The sequence below is a fragment of the Eubalaena glacialis genome, chromosome 4, assembly GCF_028564815.1.
Source record: "Eubalaena glacialis isolate mEubGla1 chromosome 4, mEubGla1.1.hap2.+ XY, whole genome shotgun sequence".
NCBI classification, from domain to species: domain Eukaryota; kingdom Metazoa; phylum Chordata; class Mammalia; order Artiodactyla; family Balaenidae; genus Eubalaena; species Eubalaena glacialis.
In genome coordinates this window covers 186,843,387-186,866,720 of record NC_083719.1, presented here as the reverse complement: position 1 = coordinate 186,866,720, position 23,334 = coordinate 186,843,387, and the positions used below count along the sequence as shown (strand labels likewise).

General features: G+C 62.1%; 1 protein-coding gene across 1 annotated transcript; it reads left to right on the top strand.

Annotated features, from left to right (window-relative positions):
• Positions 1-2,484: 2,484 nt before the first annotated feature.
• Positions 2,485-23,087, top strand: HCN2 (hyperpolarization activated cyclic nucleotide gated potassium and sodium channel 2). The gene is made up of 8 exons (XM_061188919.1): positions 2,485-3,122; positions 12,056-12,479; positions 13,557-13,718; positions 14,732-14,950; positions 16,605-16,751; positions 20,243-20,483; positions 20,692-20,856; positions 22,210-23,087. Exons 1-8 carry the CDS (start codon positions 2,485-2,487, stop codon positions 22,974-22,976), a joined length of 2,763 nt encoding a protein of 920 aa, XP_061044902.1. The 3' UTR covers positions 22,977-23,087.
• Positions 23,088-23,334: the final 247 nt, after the last annotated feature.

Here is a 23,334-nt window from a genome sequence, read left to right as displayed (position 1 = left end):
CTGAGGTGCTGAGAGGCTGGGGAGGGGAGCTGCGGGCAGGACAGCAGGGCAAAGGCCTCGGGCCCCCGCCAGCTGGGCCTGCTGGAGGCCCCTGTGCCCAGAGCCCAGCGCTGGGGAGGAAGAGGTGGGGCAAACTGGGTGGGGAGGGACTGGGGCTTCCTTCCACGGGAAGTGGGAGTCCAGCAGCTTTGGGTAACAGACCACTCACTGTGAACTGACTTCGGGTTTTATTCCTGTTTGCCCAGGCTTGTCCCCAGCCCACCCCGCCCCCACCACCTCCGGGTCCTCATCTCCTACACCCCCCACCCACCAGGTCCTCAGTATCCCTTCTCCTCACACCAACCAGGCACCGTCCTGCCTGAGGACCTTTGCACCGGCCACGACACCTGCCGGCCGCTCTGGGCTCCGTCCTCCCCTCAGGTCCTGGCTCTGACACCACCCACTCTGCAAGGCTTCAGACAACCCCCCAGCACCTCCTCATCCCCTGTCCCGGCTCAGGTTGAGCTCACCCCCTTCTAACGGACACTACAATGTCTGCTAAACATCACATCTGCTGTGTTGACTGTCACCCCACCAGGGTGGGGGCTGCCTGATAGGTTCACTTCTGAATCCCAGCCCCCATCAGGTGCCTCATAAGTATTTAGTGAATGAATGAATGAATGAATGAATGCTAAGAATGCTCTGGCCCAGGGCAAGTGGTGAGACGGGGTGGGAGGCTGGTGGCAGCCTGGCCCAGGGTGGAGCCCGTGTGTTGAGGAGGAGTCTTCAGGAGAGGAGCTGGGACCCTCTCCTCCTCTGTGACTTGCAGGTCCAGGCCAGGTCCCTGGGGGAGGGGTGCCATTCTGCCTCTCCAGGCCTGGTGGGTCCTTGGGCTGGGCTGCGGGTCCACCTCCTCCCTGCTCTCAGCCGAGAGCCCTGGGGCTCTGGCGGCCTGCCTGGACTGACATCTTCCCAGGGCGAGCATGAAAGGTCCCCCTTCAGCTGGAATACACATCTGCCTGGGCGGGCCACAGCCTGGCACTGCCGACTCAGCTGCTCGCCCAGCCTCTCTCTCTCGCAGACTCAGGGCAGACGGCGGCCCAGCCCGTCAACCCATCTGGCTGTGGGTCTGGCAGGGTCTGACTGAAGACACAGTAGAGGTGGCCCCTGGGAGGCCCCCCAGGGCTCAGGACAGCCTGCAGGGGGACAGGAGATGGCCCGGCTCAGCCCACCCATTGTTCAGATGGGCCCATCCCTCAATGCCCTTGAGTCCCACCTACTGTGTGCAGGGACATGTCACATCTCCACCCTCATGGTCCTGACCTCCAGGTGGGTGAACTCACCCAATATGATGTCAGGCCTGAAAGCGCTAAGAAGGCCAGAGGGTCCCTGGAGGCCAGCGGTGGTCTTCCACCCCTCTCCCTGGTTCTCCAGGCCTTTCCTTATCTCTGCTCCCCATCTCTCCTTTGCGCAGGATGCTCTGGTTGATCTGGGGTGGGGAGCGGAGGCTGGGAAGAATCCTGGGCTTGTGGCCTATGTCACCTGACGCCAGGAATCACTCCCCGGCCTGACTCTAGCCCCAGAAGCAGAGCCTTGAGTGTTCTCCCAGATCTGGGGGCCTAGGGGGCGGGGGCTGGTTGGAGCCTGAGCCCAAGGGGCAGAGAAATGGGGTAGCCCAACGGGGCTCACATGTGGGCATCCGGTGGGAAGGGGTGGCAGACCCTGGGTCCCCCTGTCACCTGGGCACTTCCCCACTTTAAAGCCCACCAGCCTGTTGGGAGAGCCCCCCCCCCACTGTACTTTAGTGCCTTGTTTGAAGGTGGGGATCCTCAGCACCCTTGGGTGGCTCTTCCTATTGGCCCAATTCGGCCTCAGTTTCCTCATATGCAGGAGGTGGGGGAGAGGGGGCCACGGTGGGACCTGGGGACTCCTGGCCTGACCCCGCTTTGCCGCTCCCCACACAACACGTCTTTGTCCGGGGGCTCAAGTGACAAAGCAAGGGCTCGTGTGGCCTTTTATTATGGAAATTCTCAAACCTATAGAAAGGATGGAGGCTAGTATGGGGGCGGCTCCACTTCTCCGAGCCCCAGCGTCAGTGGTTACCGCCCCGCTGTGTCCGGACAGAGGCGAACCGAAGCGCCAGGAGAAGGCCCTTCGTCAAGGTCGCGCGCGGAGGCGATGACCTTGGGCGCGTCCTTCTTTTTCGCGGGCCTCAGTTTCCCCTTCTGGAACTAGGCTTGATCGGGTCTCCGAGGCCTCGAGCCGCGTGACCTTGGGCCGTCCCAGGGCCGGCGGCCTCAGTTTCCCGGGCGCGGGACCCGTGCGGGGCGCGCCGGGAGTGCGCGCGGGCAGAGGAGGGGCTCCCGCCCCCTCCCCTCCCCCGCGGCCGCGGCTCCGCCCCTCGCGGCTCCGCCCCGCCCTACCCCCGCCTCCCCCCCCTCCCTCGGGCTCGGGCCGGCGGCGGCGGCGGCGGCTCCGCTCCGCACTGCCCGGCGCCGCCTCGCCATGGACGCGCGCGGGGGCGGCGGGCGGCCAGGGGAGAGCCCGGGCGCGACCCCCGCGCCGGGGCCGCCGCCGCCGCCGCCGCCGCCCGCGCCCCCGCAGCAGCAGCCGCCGCCGCCCGCGCCCCCTCCGGGCCCCGGGCCGGCGCCCCCTCAGCAGGCGCCCCGGACCGAGGCGGCGCCCCCGGAGGCGGCGGACGAGGGCGGCCAGCGGGCCCGACTCCGCAGCCGAGACAGCTCATGCGGCCGCCCGGGCACCCCGGGCGCGGCGAGCCCGGCCAAGGGCAGCCCGAACGGCGAGTGCGGGCGCGGAGAGCCGCAGTGCAGCCCCGCGGGGTCCGAGGGCCCGGCGCGGGGGCCCAAGGTGTCGTTCTCGTGTCGCGGGGCGGCCGCGGGGCCCGCGCCGGATCCGGGCGCGGGGTCCGGGCCGGCGGACGAGGCTGGCAGCGAGGAGGCGGGCCCGGCGGGGGAGTCGCGCGGCAGCCAGGCCAGCTTCATGCAGCGCCAGTTCGGCGCGCTCCTGCAGCCGGGTGTCAACAAGTTCTCGCTGCGGATGTTCGGCAGCCAGAAGGCCGTGGAGCGGGAGCAGGAGCGCGTCAAGTCGGCGGGGGCCTGGATCATCCACCCGTATAGCGACTTCAGGTACAGCCGCCCAGAGGGCCGGCCGGCCAGCGCGGAGGGGCACGGCGAGCGGACGCGCTCAAGGGTCGTCCTGGGAGCGCTTTGGAGAGGGCGGGGCGGTGTGCCCCGCGGGTGACCTCGGGGCCCCTCGGTGACCTCCGGCGCGTCCGGGACCCGCCCCGGAATGACCTGGGCGCGCGAGGCGCCGCCCTTGGAGGGACACTGGGAGGCGCGCGCCCCCTCCCACGCAGCCTGACATTCCCCGCCCTTCGGGTGGGCGCACGTCACGGGCCGCAGGACCAGGGTCTGAGCGCGGAGGGGCGGAGAGGACGAATAGAGGGGAACGTGGGCGCCGGGGAGGCAGCGGAGCGGAAGGAAGGAGGAAGGAAGGGCGCCCGGGAAGGACGCGCCCCGTAGAGGCTGGCGGAGAAAGGGTTAAGCGGACACGCCGGGTCCCAGGGCCTCCACCTGCGCCCCACGCCGCAGGGAGGCGCGTCCCGGGTCCCTGGGCCTCGGTATTGCGCAAGGAGGGGACACTGTTCGTGCTGGTGTCCCCCGGCTGTGTCTACTCTGAGCCGCATCAGCTCCAGCGGCTGGGTGGTGTGCCCAGGTGTCAGTGGTGGTGATGTTGATGTGAATTCAGCCGGCTGATCCGTGGAAAGGCTCAGAGCAAGGCCCGGAGCAGGCTCAGCCGCGTGTGTTTGTGGTGTGCCCAGGTGTCAGTGGTTGTGTAGATGCTGATGTGAATTAAGCCAGTTGGTGCGTGGAAAGCCTCAGAGCAAGGCTGGAGCAGGGTCACGCCGCCGCCTATGTTTGCAGTTCCGTTCCCGGGCGAGCGCTGTGTGGCCTGGGAGTGTGAACGATGCATATCATTGCAGGCCGTGTGTGTGATCACGAACATGTGACTGCGGCGGGCGGGGGCCGAGTGCTCTGGGGGGTGTGTCTGCATGGTGGATCACTGGTGTGTGTTGGGGAGAGAGGGGGTGTGTGTGCATCAGCGGGCAGTGGGTGTGAGGTGTGTGCATGGTGTGTGTGTGAGGTGATGTGTCCGTGACTGGGGTGTGTGAGTTGGGGTGCAGAGGGTCTCCCCAGGCCGCCGGGCCATGATCTCAGGGCGGGCACGGTTTCAGCACCACGGACAGCAGTCCAGCGGCCTCCGAATCCTATGACGCCGCGGGTCTCCCCTCCCTCAGGCCCGAGGTCGGATTCCTGGACCCCCAGAGCTAGGAATGGGGAGCTGTGAGACTCTGCTTTTCCCTGGCCCCTCCATATCCCCTGTGCCTGACAACTGGGGAAACAGAGGCCCAGGGGCACACTACTCAGGAACGGAGGCTGGAAGAATGTCCAGGATTCCAGCTCCTCACCCCTCACACCGTCCTGGGAGGTGAATGCAGCCTTGACCGGTGGCTTTGGGAGAGGCCAGTGGGCCCAGATGGGGTGCCTCTGGATGGTCCCGACCGGCATGGGGGCTCAGCACCCCTCTGCAGATGGTTCCAATCTGTGAAATGGGGATGAACTTGACTTCCAGGGCTCCCTGGCCCACCTGGCCCCTCTGTGAATGGGGGCTAAAGCCAGCTGGCTGGAAAGGGACGTGGGGGCCATGTGGGCAGGGGGAGGTGGCTGCAGAAAGTAGCCATTCCTCTGTCCCCTCCAGCACATCCGCCTGCAGCATCCCCAGGGCTGTGGGTGGCCCTGGGCTTCCTCTCAGCTGCAGAAGGGGTGGAGGCTGCTGGGAGAAGGAGCTGGGCGTCCCCAGCCTTGTGCGCGTCCAGCACAGTTGCCCGTGGGTCCCTGGGCAGATACACTGTAAACTGGGAGTGAGCAACGGGGTGGGGGTGAGGGAGGGGTGAGTAGGGCCTGTAGCTGGGACTAGGTGAGCCAGTCAAAGTAAAAACCTTAAGATCCTGCCAAGCTGGGGTGCTGCGGGGCCTCTACAAGCCCCCACGTTTTGGGAACCCTTCTAGACCCCTCGGATTCAATATGGAGACAGACCCCCAAGCACATGATCGGAGAAGTGCTTCCTGAGCCCCTCTTGGGCCACAGCACCTTAAGAATATAGATCCAATCCTCATGTCAGTTGTGAGGTGGCTCCCGCAGCTACCCCAAATTTACATGCGAGGAGAGGGGCTCACGGAGAGGTAAAGTCACTTGCCCAAAGCCACACAGCTAGTCCCCGGCAGAGCAGAGATTCATGCCTGGGCAGGCTGGCCCCTGAGTCTCCACTTTTGGACTGTCAGGCAAGCTGGCCCCTGGCCGTGTCCTGTCCAGGCCAAGAAGAAATGGGAGGAGAAAGGCATCCTGGGGATTGTTCAAGATAAGGGGGTTGCCCAGGGGGAGCTGTGGGTCATCTCTGTGTCCTTGTGAGTGTTAGTTTTAGGACCCGTTCGTGGAGCAGTAGGGAGGGGCCTTACTGGGTCTGCTTGTCCACACTTGGCTCCGTTTGTCCTCATGACCTGATGGTGCAGACACCATCCCCGCTGGTGCCCGGGTAAGGCCTGGACGCGTTTTAAAAGGGAAACGGGGGCCGTGAGACCGAGGCTTCCTCCCCAGCCCCAGGTCCTGCCCAGGGCCGCGGCATCTCCACTTTCTTGAGCTACAACTTTGTTTAAAGTGGCCCGGCGCCCACCTGGCACGGAGAACAGAACAATTCATGTTTGGTGAACTGGAACAGCCCTGGTCACGCCTAGCTCCTCGGGCCACATGGGCTTCCCGGGAGGGCAGGCGTCTGCAGAGTCCTCGGGGAGGGGGGCTCTTGAAGAAGGTGACCGGACCGAGGCCGGAGGAGCAGGAGTGCATTGTCCGGGCCGGGCTGCAGAGGGGCTGGGGCAGTCTGCGGCAAGGCCTGCGCCCCCTGTGCGTGGCCTGGAGTCCTCTCCGGGCTTCCCTGCCTCGGTTTCCCCAAATGCGTGGTGCAACCCATTCCTCTCGATCCGGTTGATGTCTGCACTGCCTATGCGTTCAGAAGCGGCCTTTTTTGCTTGATACGCTTACCTGCCTCTCCCCCCACCTCCATGGCGTCCTGGGGCCTGACACGTCGGGGGGGGCCCAGGATGGTTTTGGGAACCTGCCGAGGGGCACACATGGGTGCCAGGCAAGGCCAGTCAGGTCGTGAGCCCCGTTTCCTGGCAGCTTTGGAACAGCCCCAACCCTTTCTGAGGCGTGTCTTCACTTCTTCGTGGGGCCATGAGTAACACTAGAGCTGGTGCCCAGACACAGATGTTCTAGGAGCTTCCATGGGGGTGGGGGAGGGGAGAAGCATGTTCGAGGGACAGCAGGAAGGATTCAGGTTCAGGAGGGTTGGTTTTCCTTCTTTGCACCCTGAGGTCCATTCCTGAGTCAGAACAAGCATGAAGACCACCCCAGAGCAAAGCAGGGAGAGTGGCCGAGGGGCCTGTATGGAGGGTCACAGCCTGGGCCACTGCCTCCCGGAGGTCCTGGGGCCCTGGCAGGATCTTCTGCCCCTGCCCCCAAAATGTATGAAGAAGAAATACAGTTAACTCCTTCACCTGGCCACCCCGGATTCTAGAGGCCAGAGAGAGGGGTTCGCGGGAAGGAGGAGAGCTCAGAGGGGAGGGCGTGGGTGGTGGTGCCCCAGGCAGGTAGAGCCCGGCTGCAACTCCCCACCGCCCGTTCTGGACAGTCCGCTTTTTCTGCCACTTCCTCCACCTCCTTAGTTGGTGGTCACTTGGTGGTCAAGGCAGCCGTGGCCGTGTGGGAGCGTGGGCAGGTCTGGGGGGTAGAGGCTTCATCTCCCTAGAGAGAGTGTGGGCAAGTGGCTTCCCACGGCCTTTCTTCCCGTTCCCGAGTCTGTATGTGCTTCTGAGGTCTGACCTGAGTCTCTCCTGCTGCTGCTGAATTTCAGTTCAATGTTCCCGAATTGTGTACCGCCGGGAGGCCTGGTGTGTGGGGAAAAGATAAGTGGGTCCTTTTCCTGGCCCTCAGCGGAGTTTAGACAAAGCCAGGACAGGTGGATGCTGACCTGTATCTGTGTGACATCCTGTGGGGTCCCTGAGGGCCTGGGGTGGTGGAGGGGCTGGCCTGAAGATCCAACAGGGCTGGAGGACTTCTCCTGCCCCAGATGGCCCTACGGATTAGCGGGAGATCAGGATGAATCAGCTCATGAGAATAAACCCTGAATTATCCCAAGCTGGGGCGGTGGTGAGGGGCGGAGGCCAGAGTTTCCCCAGTTCTGAATCCAGCATGAAGGCACTCAGAGTGGGGGGTTGGTGGACATGCCCATTACCCAGGTGGGAGGATTGAGGCCCAGGGCCCACCCGGCTGGGAGGAAGGACGCTCCATGGTCCCTGTGAGGGGTCAGGGGCCTGAGGTGGCCGAGGCCCCCCTCCTCACTCCATTGGTTTCCTGCCAGAATTTGGAGTTTCTGGCCCCTGAATTCCCTGCTTTAAAAACGTCACATCCCCACACCCCCTGTTTCAACATCCATGACCTGGGGGTTCAGGGGGACACTGGGGGGCCTTCCTTAGCTACCCACTTGCTCAGGACAGACCCTGCCTCGCTTCCCCCATCAGCAAGCCCAACCCAAATGCAAAGAGCACAGGCTACCCCACTTCCTCCCTGGACGCCGCCCTCTGCCCCTTCCTTGCATTCCGGCTGCTGGCAGGGGCATCTCAAGATTCACGTTTGTCCTTCTCACTTAAAACCCACCATGGCCTCCACGGCCCTGCAGAGCCCGGCTCCCACCCCCTCTCATCCCTTCTCACCTCCCTTCACACCCCTGCTCCAGCCACAGGCCTCCCGGCCGCCCCGAAAGGCAAACTCCATGCAGCCACGGGACCTTTGCACTTGCCGTTTCATCCGCCCGGGGTGCGGTGCCCGCACTCCGCCTAGCGGCCCTTCTCCATTATCCACCCACATGTCACTTCCTCTGAGAAGCCCTCCCAGCCCACCCTGGCTAAAGTGGCCCCTCTGAAGCATCCCACTCATTTATCTGTCTGTGTGGACCGCCTGTCTCCCCCCTGGGCTGGGGGCCCTGAGGGAGGGCTGGGTCTGTCTGGTCGCCACGTGTCCCCCAGGCCTGCAGACAGTCAGCCCCACAGTCTGCCCTGTCTTGGGATCACTCAGGAATCTTCCCCCGCAGGAGTCTCCGTTTCCCAATCCCTGACACCGGCCTGGGATCCGTAACTCACATCCGAGGGCTCAGGCCCTAATAATCCATCCCTAGCTCATCCTTAATCCCTGACTGCCCCCCTTCCCGGCCCCTAATCCCCTGGGATTTGCCCGATCCTATCTGTAATTCCTGGACTGCTTCCAGCCTGGTTCTTGGTTCTCTGACCCCGAAGGGAGGGAGCCGCTACCCTTGTTAACAGCGTCCCTGAGCAGCCACTTCAAGCTCCCAGGACACCCCTGCCCCTCGTCTGGCCCTGCCCTGCCTGGTCCTGGAAGAACAGGGCTGCTTATGAGCTTCTGGAATTGGAGGGGCCCCAAGCGCTAGAGACAGGAGGGTGACAGCATGGTCCTGAGCTCTGGCCCGGAGGCCTGGCCACCTGGGTTCCGTCACTTCACCACTTCCCACCTGGGTTCCTCCATCTGCGCAGAGAGAAGGGTCGGGGCAGCCGCTGGAGCGGGAGCTGGGCCCACGGTGGGGGCCCCGCTGACATCAGAGCTGTGTGGGTGTGGCGCCCGGGAGAGGGTTCCAGGCTCTCCTGTCCACAGGGCGGTGGGGGTCGTTGCCGCTGAGCCCCCGCTCCCCAGCGGGAGCCCCGGCCTTGCTGGTCTCTCAGGGCCCAGTTCCTGTCCTGGCACAGGCAGGAAGCGGGATCTGAGTGTTTCCCGATGGGGCCCGTTGTTTGTTAGGAAGGACTTTTCAATACGAGGTTTAGTTACTGTCCCTGAAGGCCCTGGGTAGCTGAGGGCTGACTCAGGCCCCTGCAGGCCCCGACCACGTCCCAGGGGTCTCTGGGTCCCAGGGGTCTCTGGGGCAGCCTGATGCGGGAGGGGCTGCCGCGGTTGGGCAGAGGAAGCATTGTGGCTCAGAGAAGGAGAGTGATTTGCCCTGGGCTGCACAGCCCAAGGGGGCAACCGTGCCCCCAGGCCTCAGTTTCCCCTCCTCCTACCCAATTCCAGGAGGACCAAGGGCCACAGGCCTGGGGGTGGCAGGCTGGCTTTCAGGTCTTTGCACCCCTCCCTGGCTGGGCCACCTCTCTGGTCTGTCAGTGGGGAAGTGTGGTGCCTGCCCCCCCCCCCAGAACAAAAGGAGGGAACGTCTATGACGAGTCACCTGTGAAGGAGGAGGCCCTCCTCATCCTGGCCATTTACACTGTGGCTACCACCCCCGGTAGTTTCTAGGCCCCCCGATTTAGATTGTTTCTAACCCCCCCTCCTTGGTTTCTAGGCTCCTGCCCCTGGCCTTCAGTTACTTCTTCCTGCTTGCTTTGTCCCTGGGCGTGAGCCCTTCAGCCCCGAACTTGGGGATTAGGACCGACCTCTGCCGTGGACGCTCTGGGGGTGGAGATGGGGAATAGGCAGGTGCGGCCCCTCAGTCAGGTTGGGGCTGAGTCCCTGGGGGTCTTGAGGATGAGTAGATGCCCCAGATCAGAGGTCTGAGCCCAACACCTTGTCTGGATTCAGGCAAAGGAAGGTCTTGAATTTGGAGCAGTCATTTGGGTTTTGCCCTTAACACTCACCCCAGATCATGTCAACCCTTTCAGCTCTCAAGGGAGGGACTCGCCCAAGGTCACACCTGCCAGTGGGCGGGAGCCCAGGTTTGGCTGCTGTCACCACGATCTTAGACATTGGGTCCCTTCCAACCTTGGCTCTTGCAGACCAAGCTGCTGTGAACATCTTGTTACAAATCACTTATTAATTTTTTTCTCTTCCTCTTGGATGATTTCCTTGGGATCAATTCCCCGAAGTGGAAGGCCTGGGTCACCCGGCAGGCGCGGTGCTGTAGCTCTTCCCTCGGGGGGCTGCTCAGAACACAGCCAATTCACAGTGAGTCCCAAAATAGAGAGCCCAGTGCGGCCATGCCAGCGCTGGGGTTTACGGCTTTCTGCTCATTTGGGAGAGTCCCTCCAGCCCCTGGGAACCTCAGTCTCTTCTTCTATCCATCCAGGAGGAGCCCAGGGAGTGGCAGGCTTTGAGGGTCCCCCAGGCCTGTCCTGCCTACACACGCTAGAGCCTTCTCCAAGAGGACATGGGGACTCCGGCCATGATGGGGAGGGCGCCGGGCCGACGGGAGAGCCCTGGAAACCCACCGCGGGGTGGGCGTTTCTCCCTGCACCGTGATGGGCAAAATCAGACGAATGACTCTGTTCAGAATTTGAGACCCTCCTTTGTCCAAATCTAGACAGGGAGTGTGGGCTTAGACCCCGATCTGGGGCATCTACTCATCACTGAGACCCTGGGCCTCGGAGGTTTTCTCTTTATGTATATGTGTTAACAGAAATATAAGTTAGCCTTTAACCATTTAAAAGTGTACAGTCAAGTGACATTAAGTACCTTCACAGTGTGGTGCAGCCGTCCCCCTTATCGCTCGCCAGAACTTTTTCATCTTCCCAAACAGAAACTCCCCGGCCCCTACAGCCACAAACCCACTCTGTGTCTGTGGATCGGCCTGTCCTGGACGTTTCCCATCCGTGGAATCACACACCGTGGGTCCTTCTGTGTCTGGCTTCTCTCACTGAGCAACGTGGTCTCAGGGTCCATCGACGTGGTAGCGAGTGTCGGGGCTTCTCTCCTTTCCGTGGCTGCGTGACGCCCTGTGTGTGGAGGGACACATGTGTTTGCATGTCCATCCACTGGTGGACACTCGGGTTGCTCGCACACTCTGGCCATTGTGAATCGTGCTGCCGTGGACACTGGTGCACAAGTGTCTCTTTGAGTCCCTGCTTTTGAGTCCTTGGGTGAAGGCCCAGGAGTGGAATTGCGGGGCCACATGGTAACTCTAACTTTCTCAGGAACCGACAGGTTTCCCTTGGAGTGGTTTTGATTCCTATTTTATCAATTGCCGCAGGGCTGGGCATCTCTCCATGTGGCCTTTGCTGCATCTGTCTGTCCTCATGGGTAAACGCTGGACTCAGAACACTGTGCCCGGCTGTTAATATTCCTCAAATGGACGGGCCTTTTTCTGGGAGCACAGAATTCCCGGGTGGAGTTTTGGAATTGACCTCCAGGACTTCTATCGGTCCTGGGCATATTTGGCCAGTCATCCCTTTTTCAGGCGTATTTATCACACGAAACATCCAAGCCGTGGCCAAGTCCCATCCCTCACGCTCTTCCGCCACACGGCCCCGCGCTCTGCCGGGCAGGCCTTGGCTTCTCCCTTTCTCCCAGACGGCCTGGCACCCTGGCCTCTGCCCGGTCCCCAGCCCCCCGGGGGGCTTCCTGAAATGGATGGACAGCCAGTGCCCCCTGTTCAGCCTTCCGGTGCCCCATTGGGAAGTCCGGCCAGGGTGGAGGTCCTGCACCTGGATGTCAAACTGTGGGTGTCCGGTGCCCACCCGGCACCTGCAGCCCCCGGCCGCCCAGCCACTCAACCCTCCTGGCTGCAGTTCCCACCCCCCACCCCCCGCCCCTCCAGCTCCTCCGCTTGTCTCCCCCTCCTGGCTCGGCCCTAGTGCTTTTTGGACGGCAGCCTTGTGCCAGGCACGTTGGGCCTTCTTGGTCCTGGGAAACATTTAGTCAATTTTTGAGCGGCCTCTTGGACTCTTCCAGGTTTCCGGCTTCTTCAAGGAGAGAAGGTCAGGCTGGGCCAGCGAGAGGGACCTGGGCTGGGGGAGCCCAGCCGGCAGTGGAGTGCTGTCTGGGGCTTGGGAGGGCTTCCTGGAGGCGGGGTCCACACTAGCCGGGGCCAAAGTCTCAGCTTTGCCGGAGGAGGCGAGCGCTGGGCTGGTCCTCAAAGGCGCATGCGCGCGTGGTAGGGCAGGCAGGCTCCGCGGAGGGCCCCGCGCAAAGGTGGAGGTGTGACCGCGTGACCGGCTACACCTCGCCCCCAGGTTCTACTGGGACTTCACCATGCTGCTCTTCATGGTGGGAAACCTCATCATCATCCCCGTGGGCATCACCTTCTTCAAGGACGAGACCACGGCCCCGTGGATTGTGTTCAACGTGGTCTCGGACACATTCTTCCTCATGGACCTGGTGCTGAACTTCCGCACGGGCATCGTGATCGAGGACAACACGGAGATCATCCTGGACCCCGAGAAGATCAAGAAGAAGTACCTGCGCACGTGGTTCGTGGTAGACTTCGTGTCCTCCATCCCCGTGGACTACATCTTCCTCATCGTAGAGAAGGGCATCGACTCCGAGGTCTACAAGACGGCGCGCGCCCTGCGCATCGTGCGCTTCACCAAGATCCTCAGCCTGCTGCGCCTGCTCCGCCTGTCGCGCCTCATCCGCTACATCCACCAATGGGAGGAGGTGAGCACGGCTGCACGTCGGCGCAGGGGCGGGGCCATGGGCGTGGGCAGGGTCGTGATGAGCGAGGAGGAGTGGTGACGCGGATGCAACGTGGGGTCTGTGGGGTCGTGATGGGCTGGAGCGGGGCTAGGATGTAGGGGCGCGGGGTTGTGATGGGCGAGGGGGTGGTGATGGGTGAGGATGCCGTGATGGGACCCGGCCATTGGCTGCAGGAGGGGGCAAGGAGGCACCAGAAACGAAAAGGCGGGGCCATGATGGGAGACTCTGGGCGGGGCTACCGGGGTCCAGGGCCCTGGTCACAGTGAGAGGATAGGTGGGGATACAGGCAAACGAGCGGGGTCATTGGGTGGGGCACTGGGCGGAGTTACAGGGACTGCAGTGAGGGGCCTAGGAACCTTAGGGGTGGAACCTGGGCCTCGGGGCGGTGGGGGGGGGCACGGGGCGTGGTCACAGGAGCTTGTACCCAGTGGAGGGTCGGGGGGGTCACAGGGAGCGCAGCATGGACCCTTGACGCATCCGCACCCCTTCCCTTCCTTGTACCCTGTAAGAGGCGGACTCCACAGCCCCGGTGGCAACGGGGAAACTGAGGCTTCGAGAAGCGAAATCACGCCCCTCTCCCCCAAGTTCAGACCCGCCTCTGGACTGAGTGTGACCTGATTCCTGAAGCCCGTGGCCACCACGCGGGCTCAGAGTCGCCGCCACTGTCCAGGACAGCAACTAGGCTCCGAGGCGGGGAGTGGGTGGGGACAAGGCTGCGGAAAGAGGCCGTGGTCCCGGGAGAGGGCAGTGGGCAGCCGGCCAGGCAGAGAGATTTGGGCGCCCGGGGCGGCAGGCCGGGCAGGGGGCCATGTGCTCTAGTCTGGGGTGCCGCATTACCTTGAAAGGCAACGGGTCTCACAGGAGCGGGGGCCCCACCGGCCGCGTGGGGGGCGTGGTGAGGTGGGGCGCCTCCCAAGGGGAGTGGGCCCTGCGGAGGGCTTCGTCCTCCCACTGCCCGGGTCGCAAGAGGCCGTGGGCGGAGGCCTCTCCCTCGCACACCGTCTGCGGGACTCTCACGGGCGCCGCCCCACCCCCCAGATCTTCCACATGACCTATGACCTGGCCAGCGCCGTCATGCGCATCTGCAACCTCATCAGCATGATGCTGCTCCTGTGCCACTGGGACGGCTGCCTGCAGTTCCTAGTGCCGATGCTGCAGGACTTCCCGCGCAACTGCTGGGTCTCCATCAACGGCATGGTGGTGAGCCCCGAGCCCCCCGCCCCACATCCGCTCCCGGAGCGCACGGCGCCTGAAACACTCCTCTGGGGGTGAGCGCCCCTCTGGGCTGCTATCCGACTTCGAGCCTTGCCTTGCAGACCCCGGGACCATGGAGATCTTTGACCGGTTGAGGGCTATAGGACAGTGTCTGTCCCCCAGAGATCGCATCATCTGCTTACTGTGCTTTGCAATGCATTCCGCTTTTTAATTTGCATACATGTATTTAAAAGACAGTTTTATATCATAGTCCTCAAATGGAAAAGTGGTATCATGGGCCGTGAGAAATAAAAATTGGAGACTCACAAGCTCCTATTACTTCCTGGCTGAGATGCTGAGTGTTAAAAGCTTTCCTCCTGCACGTGGAGCACAGGGCAGGTGGGTGTTGATGGGCGGGAGCAGCGGAGGGAAAACCCGCCGGTGCCCAGCCCGGCGCCTGGCACAGCTGCCTGGCTGAGGCAGCTCATTGTCTGGCCGGACACCCAGGCATGTGGTCCTGTTTCCTGAACGGGGCCTGCTGCCCCTCCCCTAGCCAGGTCAACTGAGGACTGGGAGGGGGCTCCTCCTGGTCCTGCCTGATGCCTCCCCCCTCTCCGCCCCTCTGATCAGATTTCTGTGTCCCCAGCTCACTGTCTCCGGGGTCCCCGGAACTTTCCCATTCTCTTGGCCTCACAGACACTCTCATCAGAGGCTGAAAAGTGGTGGGGGCTCGTGAGCCCCCAAGGCTAGACTCTGGCTCCTCTGAGCCTCAGTTTCCCAGGACTGAAGTGGGGAGGCGGCTTCAGACCCGCACCTGCTGCTGAGTTGCTGTGACGTGTGTGCACGTCATGTCAGCTGCCTGAGTCTCAGTTTCCCTTGGTTACCTCTGGAAGACACGGAGCTCACCACCTGGATGCCTGGGGGAGGACGGGCAGGCGGGGCCCTGGAGGGGGGTGTCAAGGGGCTCCCTGGGGGCCGCGAGCGCCCACCCACCCGCCCACCCACCCGTGGCCTTGCAGAACCACTCGTGGAGTGAGCTCTACTCCTTCGCGCTCTTCAAGGCCATGAGCCACATGCTGTGCATCGGGTACGGGCGGCAGGCACCAGAGAGCATGACGGACATCTGGCTGACGATGCTGAGCATGATCGTGGGCGCCACCTGCTACGCCATGTTCATCGGCCACGCCACCGCCCTCATCCAGTCGCTGGACTCCTCGCGGCGCCAGTACCAGGAGAAGGTGAGAGGGGGAGGCACCCCCGTGGGTCTGGGGGTCCACCCCACATCCCCCTAGCTCTGTGCGTTGTGCTCAGGACAGCGGCCAGGGGGGAGTTGGGGGGAAGCATGGGGACCCCAGAGGGGCCTGTGGCTGTCATTAGGAGTGGACCGCCCCCCTCGGCGGGGGAGTAGCTCCCGGAAGGACAGTGAGAAAGCTCAGGGCCCTGAGGAGGAAGGAAGTCTGGAGCCTGGAGGGGGGCAGGGCAGGAGGGGTTGAGGGAGACACAGGCCAAGGAAGGGGACAGGAGCTGGAGGGGTCCGAACAGGACAGGGCCAGTCCGAGGGGCATCAGGGGGCTCCGGGCGGGGGGGAAGGTCTCTGGGCCATCTCGGGAGGGGCTGGGGTGCTGGGGTCGCTAAAGGACACGGGGGAAGTGTCTGGGGGAGCAAGGATGTCCTGGCACTTGGCCTTGGTGGGGGAGCCTCCGTGGAGCCAGTCCGAGGCCTGTGGGCCGGGAAGGGCCAAGAGAGGGCGGGTGCGACCCCACAGGCCAGCCCTATTCTGGAGGTCAGCCTCAGGCTTCACTCTGCCTCAGTCTCCCCTCCGTAAGGCCAAGGGTGGCCTGGTCCCTGGGACATCGCCCCATTGGCCCTGCACTGCTATCCGATGGCTGGCCTTGGCCAGACAGCTACAACCCCCCAAGCAGTGCCCAGCAGTCGGGTCGGCTGGGTCAGCTGGGCCTGGTGCCAGGCACCCCGGCTGTCCGGAAGCCACCGGCCTCCCACCCGAACATAAGCTGGTGCCGCCACCCGCCTGCCGTCACGGGTTCCGCTGAGCTCAGGGCAGCTGTGGCCAGGCGGGGCTGGGGCGGAAGCAGGGCCAGGGCTCCCCTGAGGGTGCCATCCTGTGGACAGCAGGGCCTGGCACCCCTTCCTGGTGCCCACACCCCTACCCTGCTCAGGAGGAGCTGGGCTGATTTCTAGAAAGATCATTGGGGAGGGGAGCCAGGGCCACCAAAGGGTCTGGGACCTCTGGGGCGGGGGCCAGTCCAGCCCCCTCTAAGGGCTGGGGGTGGGGTGCTGGTGGGGGGGAAGGGTTGCCAGATGAAATTCAGGACAGGACTTCCCAGTGGTCCAGGGGTTAAGACTCCACGCTGCTACTGTAGGGGACACGGGTTCCACCCCTGGTAGGGGAAGTTCTGCATGCCGTGTGGTATGGCCAAAAAAAAGGAAATTCAGGACATAGCAATAACTTTTTTTTTTTTTAATTCATTCATTCATTATTGGCTGCATTGGGTCTTCACTGCTACGCGCGGGCTTTCTCTAGTTGCGGTGCGTGGGCTTCTCATTGCAGTGGCTTCTCTTGCTGCGGAGCGCGGGCTCTAGGCACGCGGGCTCAGTAGTTGTGACGCACGGGCTTAGTTGCTCCGCGGCATGTGGGATCTTCCCGGACCAGGGCTCGAACCCATGTCCCCTGCACTGGCAGGTGGATTCTTGACCACTGCGCCACCAGGGAAGTCCCCTGCCCAGGATATACTTATCTGGGGCATTTTGGTCGTTTATCTGAAGTTCAGATCGCCCTGGGCATCTCGTATTGTGTTATTGTTAAGTCGAGGCCCACTCGGGGCGGGGGCTCGGGAGCGCGGCCGCTGACCCGGGCCCCCCGCCCTGTTACAGTACAAGCAGGTGGAGCAGTACATGTCCTTCCACAAGCTGCCTGCTGACTTCCGCCAGAAGATCCACGACTACTACGAGCACCGCTACCAGGGCAAGATGTTCGACGAGGACAGCATCCTGGGCGAGCTCAATGGGCCCCTGCGGGAGGTGAGGTGGGGGTCCGCATGCGGAGGAGGGTCCTGGGGGAGCCCCACGGGCCCCTGCAGGAGGTGAGGGGCGGGGTGCTCACTCCAGAGGCTCCGGGGAGGGTCCTTCCTGCCCCTCCCAGCTCCTGTCGTGGCCCATGGTTCTCGGTGTCCTTGGCTTGCGGACACATCACCCCGGCCTCTTCCTCCATCTTCACGTGGCCTGTTCCTGTGTCTCTGTGTCACCTCCTCTGTAAGGACACCAGCCACTGGGTTCAGCACGACCTCCTCTTAACCAATCACACCTGCAAAGACCCTATTTCCACATCTGGCCCCGTTCACACGTACCAGGGCTCAGGACTTCAGCGTATGATGGTGGTGGGCAGACAGTTCAACCCGTGACCCTCAGCAAGCAGTTACTGGGCGCCAGCTGTGTGCCCTGCCCTGTTTCCAGGGAGGTGGTGCCAGAGGGGAAGCTCTGGGAGGGACGGAGTGGGGAGGGGCTTGGGGCGACTCACAGAGGCAGGTGTGAGCCTGTGTGGCCCTGAGCAGGGAGAGGAACGGGCACTAGGATTTCTTCTGAGGATGGAGGTGCCTCCCAGCAGGCAAGCACTGTGGCTACCTGCACTGAAAATATTCGCTTGGTAATTATTTTCATTCATTCACTCATTTACAGACAAACACCTCACAGACCACAAAACGCATGAAATACCATGTCGAGTGTATTCAGAGTGGTGCCACCACTGCCGCCTAATCCCACGGCCTGGCCTTCCCGGCCCTCACTCCCCATTCCCCTCCCGCCAGCCTCTGGCGACCTGTGTTTGATCATTACTTAGGTGTTTACATAAAGTCAAATTTACAAAACCAGATATATTCAGAAAACGCCCGTCTTCTGTCCTGTCCCTCCGCCCGGTTTCCTCCTGCTCTCTCCATCCATTTTCTGCCTTTTTAACACAAAACAAAGGCGGGCAGCCTTCCGGGGTGTCCGTGCCTGGCGCTCCCTCTCTGGGTCCTGTTTGCTTTGCGGGAGGAGCTCGCGGCACAGGGCAGAGGCAAGGGTGGGGTCGGGGCCCTGCCGGTCTGTCCAGATTCCCCTCCGAGGGCGCCACGAGGGACACCCTGGATACGGTCCCAAAACGCCCAGGTGAGAGGTGTACCCCTCAGGTGCGATTCTCTTTATTTTCCTGCCATCAGGGGCCTATTTGCATTTCTCTTTCTGTAAACTGTTTTTTGCTTGTTTTCCTACAGAACTTTTGGTCTTTTTGTTGTTTTTATTTATTTATTTATTTATTTATAAAAGATTGGGAGCGTTTGATTTATTTATTTATTTTTGGCTGCGTTGGGTCTTCGATGCTGCGTGCAGACTTTCTCTAGTTGCGGCTAGCGGGGGCTACTCTTCATTGCGGTGCGCGGGCTTCTCATTGCGGTGGCTTCTCTTGTTGCAGAGCACGGGCTGTAGGCGCGCGGGCTTCAGCAGTTGTGGCTCTCGGGCTTAGCTGCTCCGTGGCCTGTGGCATCTTGCCGGACCAGGGCTCGAACCCGTGTCCCCTGCATTGGCAGGCAGATTCTTAACGACTGCACCACCAGGGAAGTCCCTGGCCATTTGTCTTTAAAACTTACTGTGGTTTGTTCCCCCCCGTGTGGAATTTTTGTGCCCTGTACATCAGGTGCTGCGTGTATGCTTGCTGTACACAGTAAGTGCTCAATGTGTGCTTGTGTAACAGAGCAAGTGTAGTGTTCAGTGTTTGCCTTCTGTACACAGCAGGTGCTCAACACCTGACTGCTGTACATAGTAGGTTCTCAATATGTCCTCTCTGCGGACGTCAGGCACACAATACATGCTCGCTGTATACAGCAGGTGCACAATACCTGCTTGCTGTACACACCCAGGCTTTAGAGGAATTTGCCCACGTTTTCTTCTGATACTTGTAGAGTTTCATTATTGGCATGTAGACCCCCTATGCCTTTGGAATTTATCGTGGAATCTGGCGTGAGGAAGGGATCCAGGCTCATCTGCTGTGGGGCTGGACCATCTGGCTCTGCCCGGAGACTTGGCTGGGGAGGGGCACCTTAAGCTGAAGTTTCCTCCTGCTTGGGTCTATTTCTGGACTTTTCATCTGTCCCATCAGCCTGTCTGCTCTGTGTGTGCCAAACCCACTCTGCATCGCAGAGGTCTGCAGTGTGCCTTGGTGTCTTAGAGGGGGATTCCCCCTCCCCGCTCTTCTTCGTCACAGGCTCCCTGCTCCTTCTGCTCATTTGTTCTAAATGAACTTGACTAGCCCCGGTCATCGAGAAGCGAGCCAGGCGGCATTTCCACAGGGCTCTGTGACCTGTATGCCTGCCCAGGGAGAACGGGTGTCTTCCATCTCGAAGATGGTGAGCAGTGCTCTCTAAGGATACAATGTGTTCAAGGCTCTTCTGTGCCTCTGGGAGGGTTTTCAGAGTTTCCTCGTATAGATTTGGCCGTGTCTTGGTAAACTCGTGCCGTGCCATCTTACTTAGCTCTTTATGTGGGTGGAAATGGGGTCTTCTCATCCATTACGTCTTCTTCGGAGTGGCTTTTGTTTGCATGTACAAAAGCTGTGGATTTATTTTATTTATTTATTTATTTTTGGCTGTGTTGGGTCTTTGTTGCTGCGCGCGGACTTTCTCTAGTTGAGGCGAGCGGGGTCTACTCTTCGTCGTAGTGCACAGGCTTCTCATTGCGGTGGCTTCTCTTGTTGCGGAGCATGGGCTCTAGGCGTGCGGGCTTCAGTAGTTGTGGCTCGCGGGCTCTAGAGCGCAGGCTCAGTAGTTGTGGCGCATGGGCTTAGTTGCTCCGCTGCATGTGGGATCTTCCCGGACCAGGACTCGAACCCGTGTCCCCTGCATTGGCAAGCGGACTCTTAACCACTGCGCCACCAGGGAAGCCCGATTTTCTAAGGTAAGCAAAGTGCCCTGTCATTAGGGCACACCCGATGGATGTTCCATCAAGTGAAATCCCCACATGACCCCCACCCAGATCAAATATGGAGCATTTCCATCCCGCAGAAGCTTCTTTGCCAAGGATAACCGTCATCCTGACTTCTACCACCGTGGATTCATTTTAAGGCTCTTGGTTTTCATGTTGGTTTTTTTAATCACTTGCTATTTTGACTAATTTCCCTTGTTACAGTTTTCCATTGACTCTTTTGGGTTTTTCAGGCAATCCCATTAATACAGATAGTAAAGAGATAGTTTTACTTTTTCCTTTCCAATTCTTACGTCTCTGAATGCTCTTCCATGTCTAACTGCATCGGCCAGTATTGCCAACAACACAGAGTTCAACAGTAGAGGATCTTGGGAATCTTTTCTTGATCCTGTCTTTGGTGGCAAAACCTCCAGTGTTTGCCGATTAAGATGCTGGCTTTCAGGCTAACGTGTTAAATCCCTTTCACAAACTGAAGGTCTGAGAGGTGCAACAGTCCCAAAGGTAGGGTGAGATGGAGGAGCGGGTGTGTGTCCTGTCGTCACCCCCGCCTCCCACCCCTACAGGAGATTGTCAACTTCAACTGCCGGAAGCTGGTGGCCTCGATGCCACTGTTTGCCAACGCCGACCCCAACTTCGTCACGGCCATGCTGACCAAGCTCAAGTTCGAGGTCTTCCAGCCGGGTGACTACATCATCCGTGAGGGCACCGTTGGCAAGAAGATGTACTTCATCCAGCATGGGGTGGTCAGTGTGCTCACCAAGGGCAACAAGGAGATGAAGCTGTCTGACGGCTCCTACTTCGGGGGTGAGTGTCTGTGGGCAGGGGTGCCGGCGGCAGACGGAGGTCAGTGTGGGGAACCCAGGGGCAGGGGCGTGGCTGGCACGCGCAGCACGAAGGCCCTGGGGCGGGGGGAGGCTGGACTGCTCCGCTGGCTGGGAGGGCCCTGGGGACAGCTGGCTGGGGCCGTTGGGTGTGGCCCAGCAGTGAGGACGCTGCCCCTGGCTGCACGCAGAGATCTGCCTGCTGACGCGGGGTCGGCGCACGGCGAGCGTGCGGGCTGACACCTACTGCCGCCTCTACTCGCTGAGCGTGGACAACTTCAACGAGGTGCTGGAGGAGTACCCCATGATGCGGCGGGCCTTCGAGACGGTCGCCATCGACCGCCTGGACCGCATCGGTGAGTGGGCCCAGCGGTCGGCCTCAGTGGCTGTCGGGGGGCAGCCTGAGCAGCGGGGTGGCACGGCCCAGCTGACCCTCAGGGCCCCTTCTGACCCCCGGACCAGATTCCTTGACCCACTTTCTCCCTTGGCGAAACACAGCCCCGGTTTCCCAAGAATGGGGAAATGGGTGTTTCTGCTCCCTAGGCAAATGTCTGAGTGCCTACTGTGTGCTGGGAGGTGTAGATGTGGCCCACGAGGCTGACGTGGTGGCCACCCTCAGGCTTGTCATGGCGGAGGGGATGTCGGGGGGACTTCCTTGTGACTCCAAGTGGAGACCCAGATGGGTAGGCATTGCCGGTAGAAAGACAGAGGCATGTTCTGGGAGTGGAGACAGCATGTGCCAAGGCCCTGAGGTGGGAGAGGCCTGGAGTCCAGGGACTCAGGGAAGCTGGGAGGGAGGTGGGCACCAGGCACATGAGGCCACAGGGCTGTAGAGGAAGGGGTTTGGGCTGTAGGTCAGAAGCACTGGGGAGCCATGGATGATCCTAGCCAGGGGAGGACCTGATCAGATGTGCACTTTACGAGGGTGGGCGTATGGAGAAATCTGGTGGCCTGGCCTGTGTGTGGGGGCTTGGCTTTGGGTAAAGGGAGAGGTGGGCGGGGGAACCTCAGAAATGGCTAAGGACTGGCTGAAGACTAGAGCAGGATTCAGAGAGGTAGAGGCCCTTGGTGCTATGTGTGGGAATAAAGACAACGAATGGCTGGAAAAGCAAAATGGAGTGCGGTAGGGAAGAGTTGTTAAGACTTCCCACTACACAGAAAGCACTCAACGTGTTTATATTACAAGAGGCGCTTAAAATTTTGCTCTGTACAGTATCCACTTAGATGTGTTTCCTGTATACAGTAGGCACTCAACCCATGCTTGCTCCGTACACGGTAGGCATTCAGCATGCCGGCCGTGTACAGGCAGGAGTCTGCGTGTGCTGCTGTGCACAGTAAGTGTCTGATACCTGCGTGGTGTACACAGCAGGTACACAATACATGCTTACTGTATACAGGAAGTGCTCCATGCATGCTGGCAGGATTCGGGTGTCTCATACTTGCTTTGTGTGTGAAGCAGGTGCTTGATGTGTTTGTTTGCTACACACAAAGGTGCTTGATTCATGCTTGCTGTATACGGTAGGTGTACAAGTTCAGCTTCCTATACACAGCAGACACTTGGCATGTCTGCTGTATGCAGGAGGGGCTCCATTCGTGCTGGCTGTACAGAGCAGGCACTCAGATGCAGGCCGACTGCACGCAGGTGCTCCACGCATGCGTGCAGTGCACGGCAGCAGGCACCTCTGACGCGCCCCCCTCCCCTAAACCAGGCAAGAAGAACTCGATCCTGCTGCACAAGGTGCAGCATGACCTCAACTCGGGCGTGTTCAACAACCAGGAGAACGCCATCATCCAGGAGATCGTCAAGTACGACCGCGAGATGGTGCAGCAGGCCGAGCTGGGCCAGCGCGACGGCCTCCTCCCGCCGCCCCCGCCCCCGCCCCCGCCGCCGCCGCCGCCGCCGCCCCCACCGCCCCCGCCGCCGCCGCCGCCGCCGCAGGGCGCCTCGGCCATCGCCACGCTGCAGCAGGCTGTGGCCATGAGCTTCTGCCCGCAGGTGGCGCGCCCGCTCGTCGGGCCCCTGGCGCTCGGTTCGCCGCGCCTTGTGCGCCGCTTGCCCCCCGGGGCCGCGCCCACCGCCGCCTCGCCCGGCCCCACGCCCGCTGCCAGCCCCCCGGGCGCGCCCTCCAGCCCCCGGGCACCGCGGACCTCGCCCTATGGCGGCGCGCCTGGCTCCCCCGCTGCGCCCCGCGCCGGGCCCGCACTGCCCGCGCGCCGCCTGAGCCGCGCCTCGCGCCCGCTGTCCGCCTCGCAGCCCTCGCTGCCCCACGGCGCACCCGGCCCCGGCCCCGGCCCCGGAGCCTCGGTGCGCCCGGCCAGCAGCTCCACGCCGCGCCTGGGGCCTGCGCCCACCGCCCGGACCGCGGCGCCCAGCCCGGACCGCAGGGACTCGGCCTCGCCCTCACCCTTGCCCAGCGCCACCAGCGGACCCGACCCGCTGGACTCCGTGCGATCACGCCTCTCGTCCAACTTGTGACCCTCGCGCGCCGCCCTGTGGCCCAGCCAGGCCGGGGCGGGGCTGTCACTCAGACCAAAGCCATGCCATTGCGCAGCCCGGGCCGCCCGCCCCAGAAGCCATAGAGGAGACGTAGGTAGTTGTAGTCAGACGGGCAACCCGGGCCGGCGGGACACCCCCGCCAAGCCACCCATCGCCCTGCGCCCACCCACATCGCCCCTGCCCCCGGCGGCCGCGCGCGCGGGCGGGCGAGGGGGCTCCCTTCACCTCGGTGCCTCAGTTCCCCCAACTGTGAAGCGGGGACAGGCCGGCCGGGGCCGAGGGGAGAGGGCCGTGGAGCCCCGCCCGCGCCCGCCCTCGCCCTCGCCCGCCCTCGCCC

Excerpts from the sequence above, each read along its gene's own strand:
- HCN2 (XM_061188919.1), top strand. The coding sequence starts at position 2,485 with ATGGACGCGCGCGGGGGCGGCGGGCGGCCAGGGGAGAGCCCGGGCGCG. Across the intron at positions 14,951-16,604 it reads GGCGCCAGTACCAGGAGAAG|TACAAGCAGGTGGAGCAGTA; the intron begins GTGAGAGGGGGA and ends GCCCTGTTACAG. Across the intron at positions 20,857-22,209 it reads CGACCGCCTGGACCGCATCG|GCAAGAAGAACTCGATCCTG; the intron begins GTGAGTGGGCCC and ends CCCCTAAACCAG.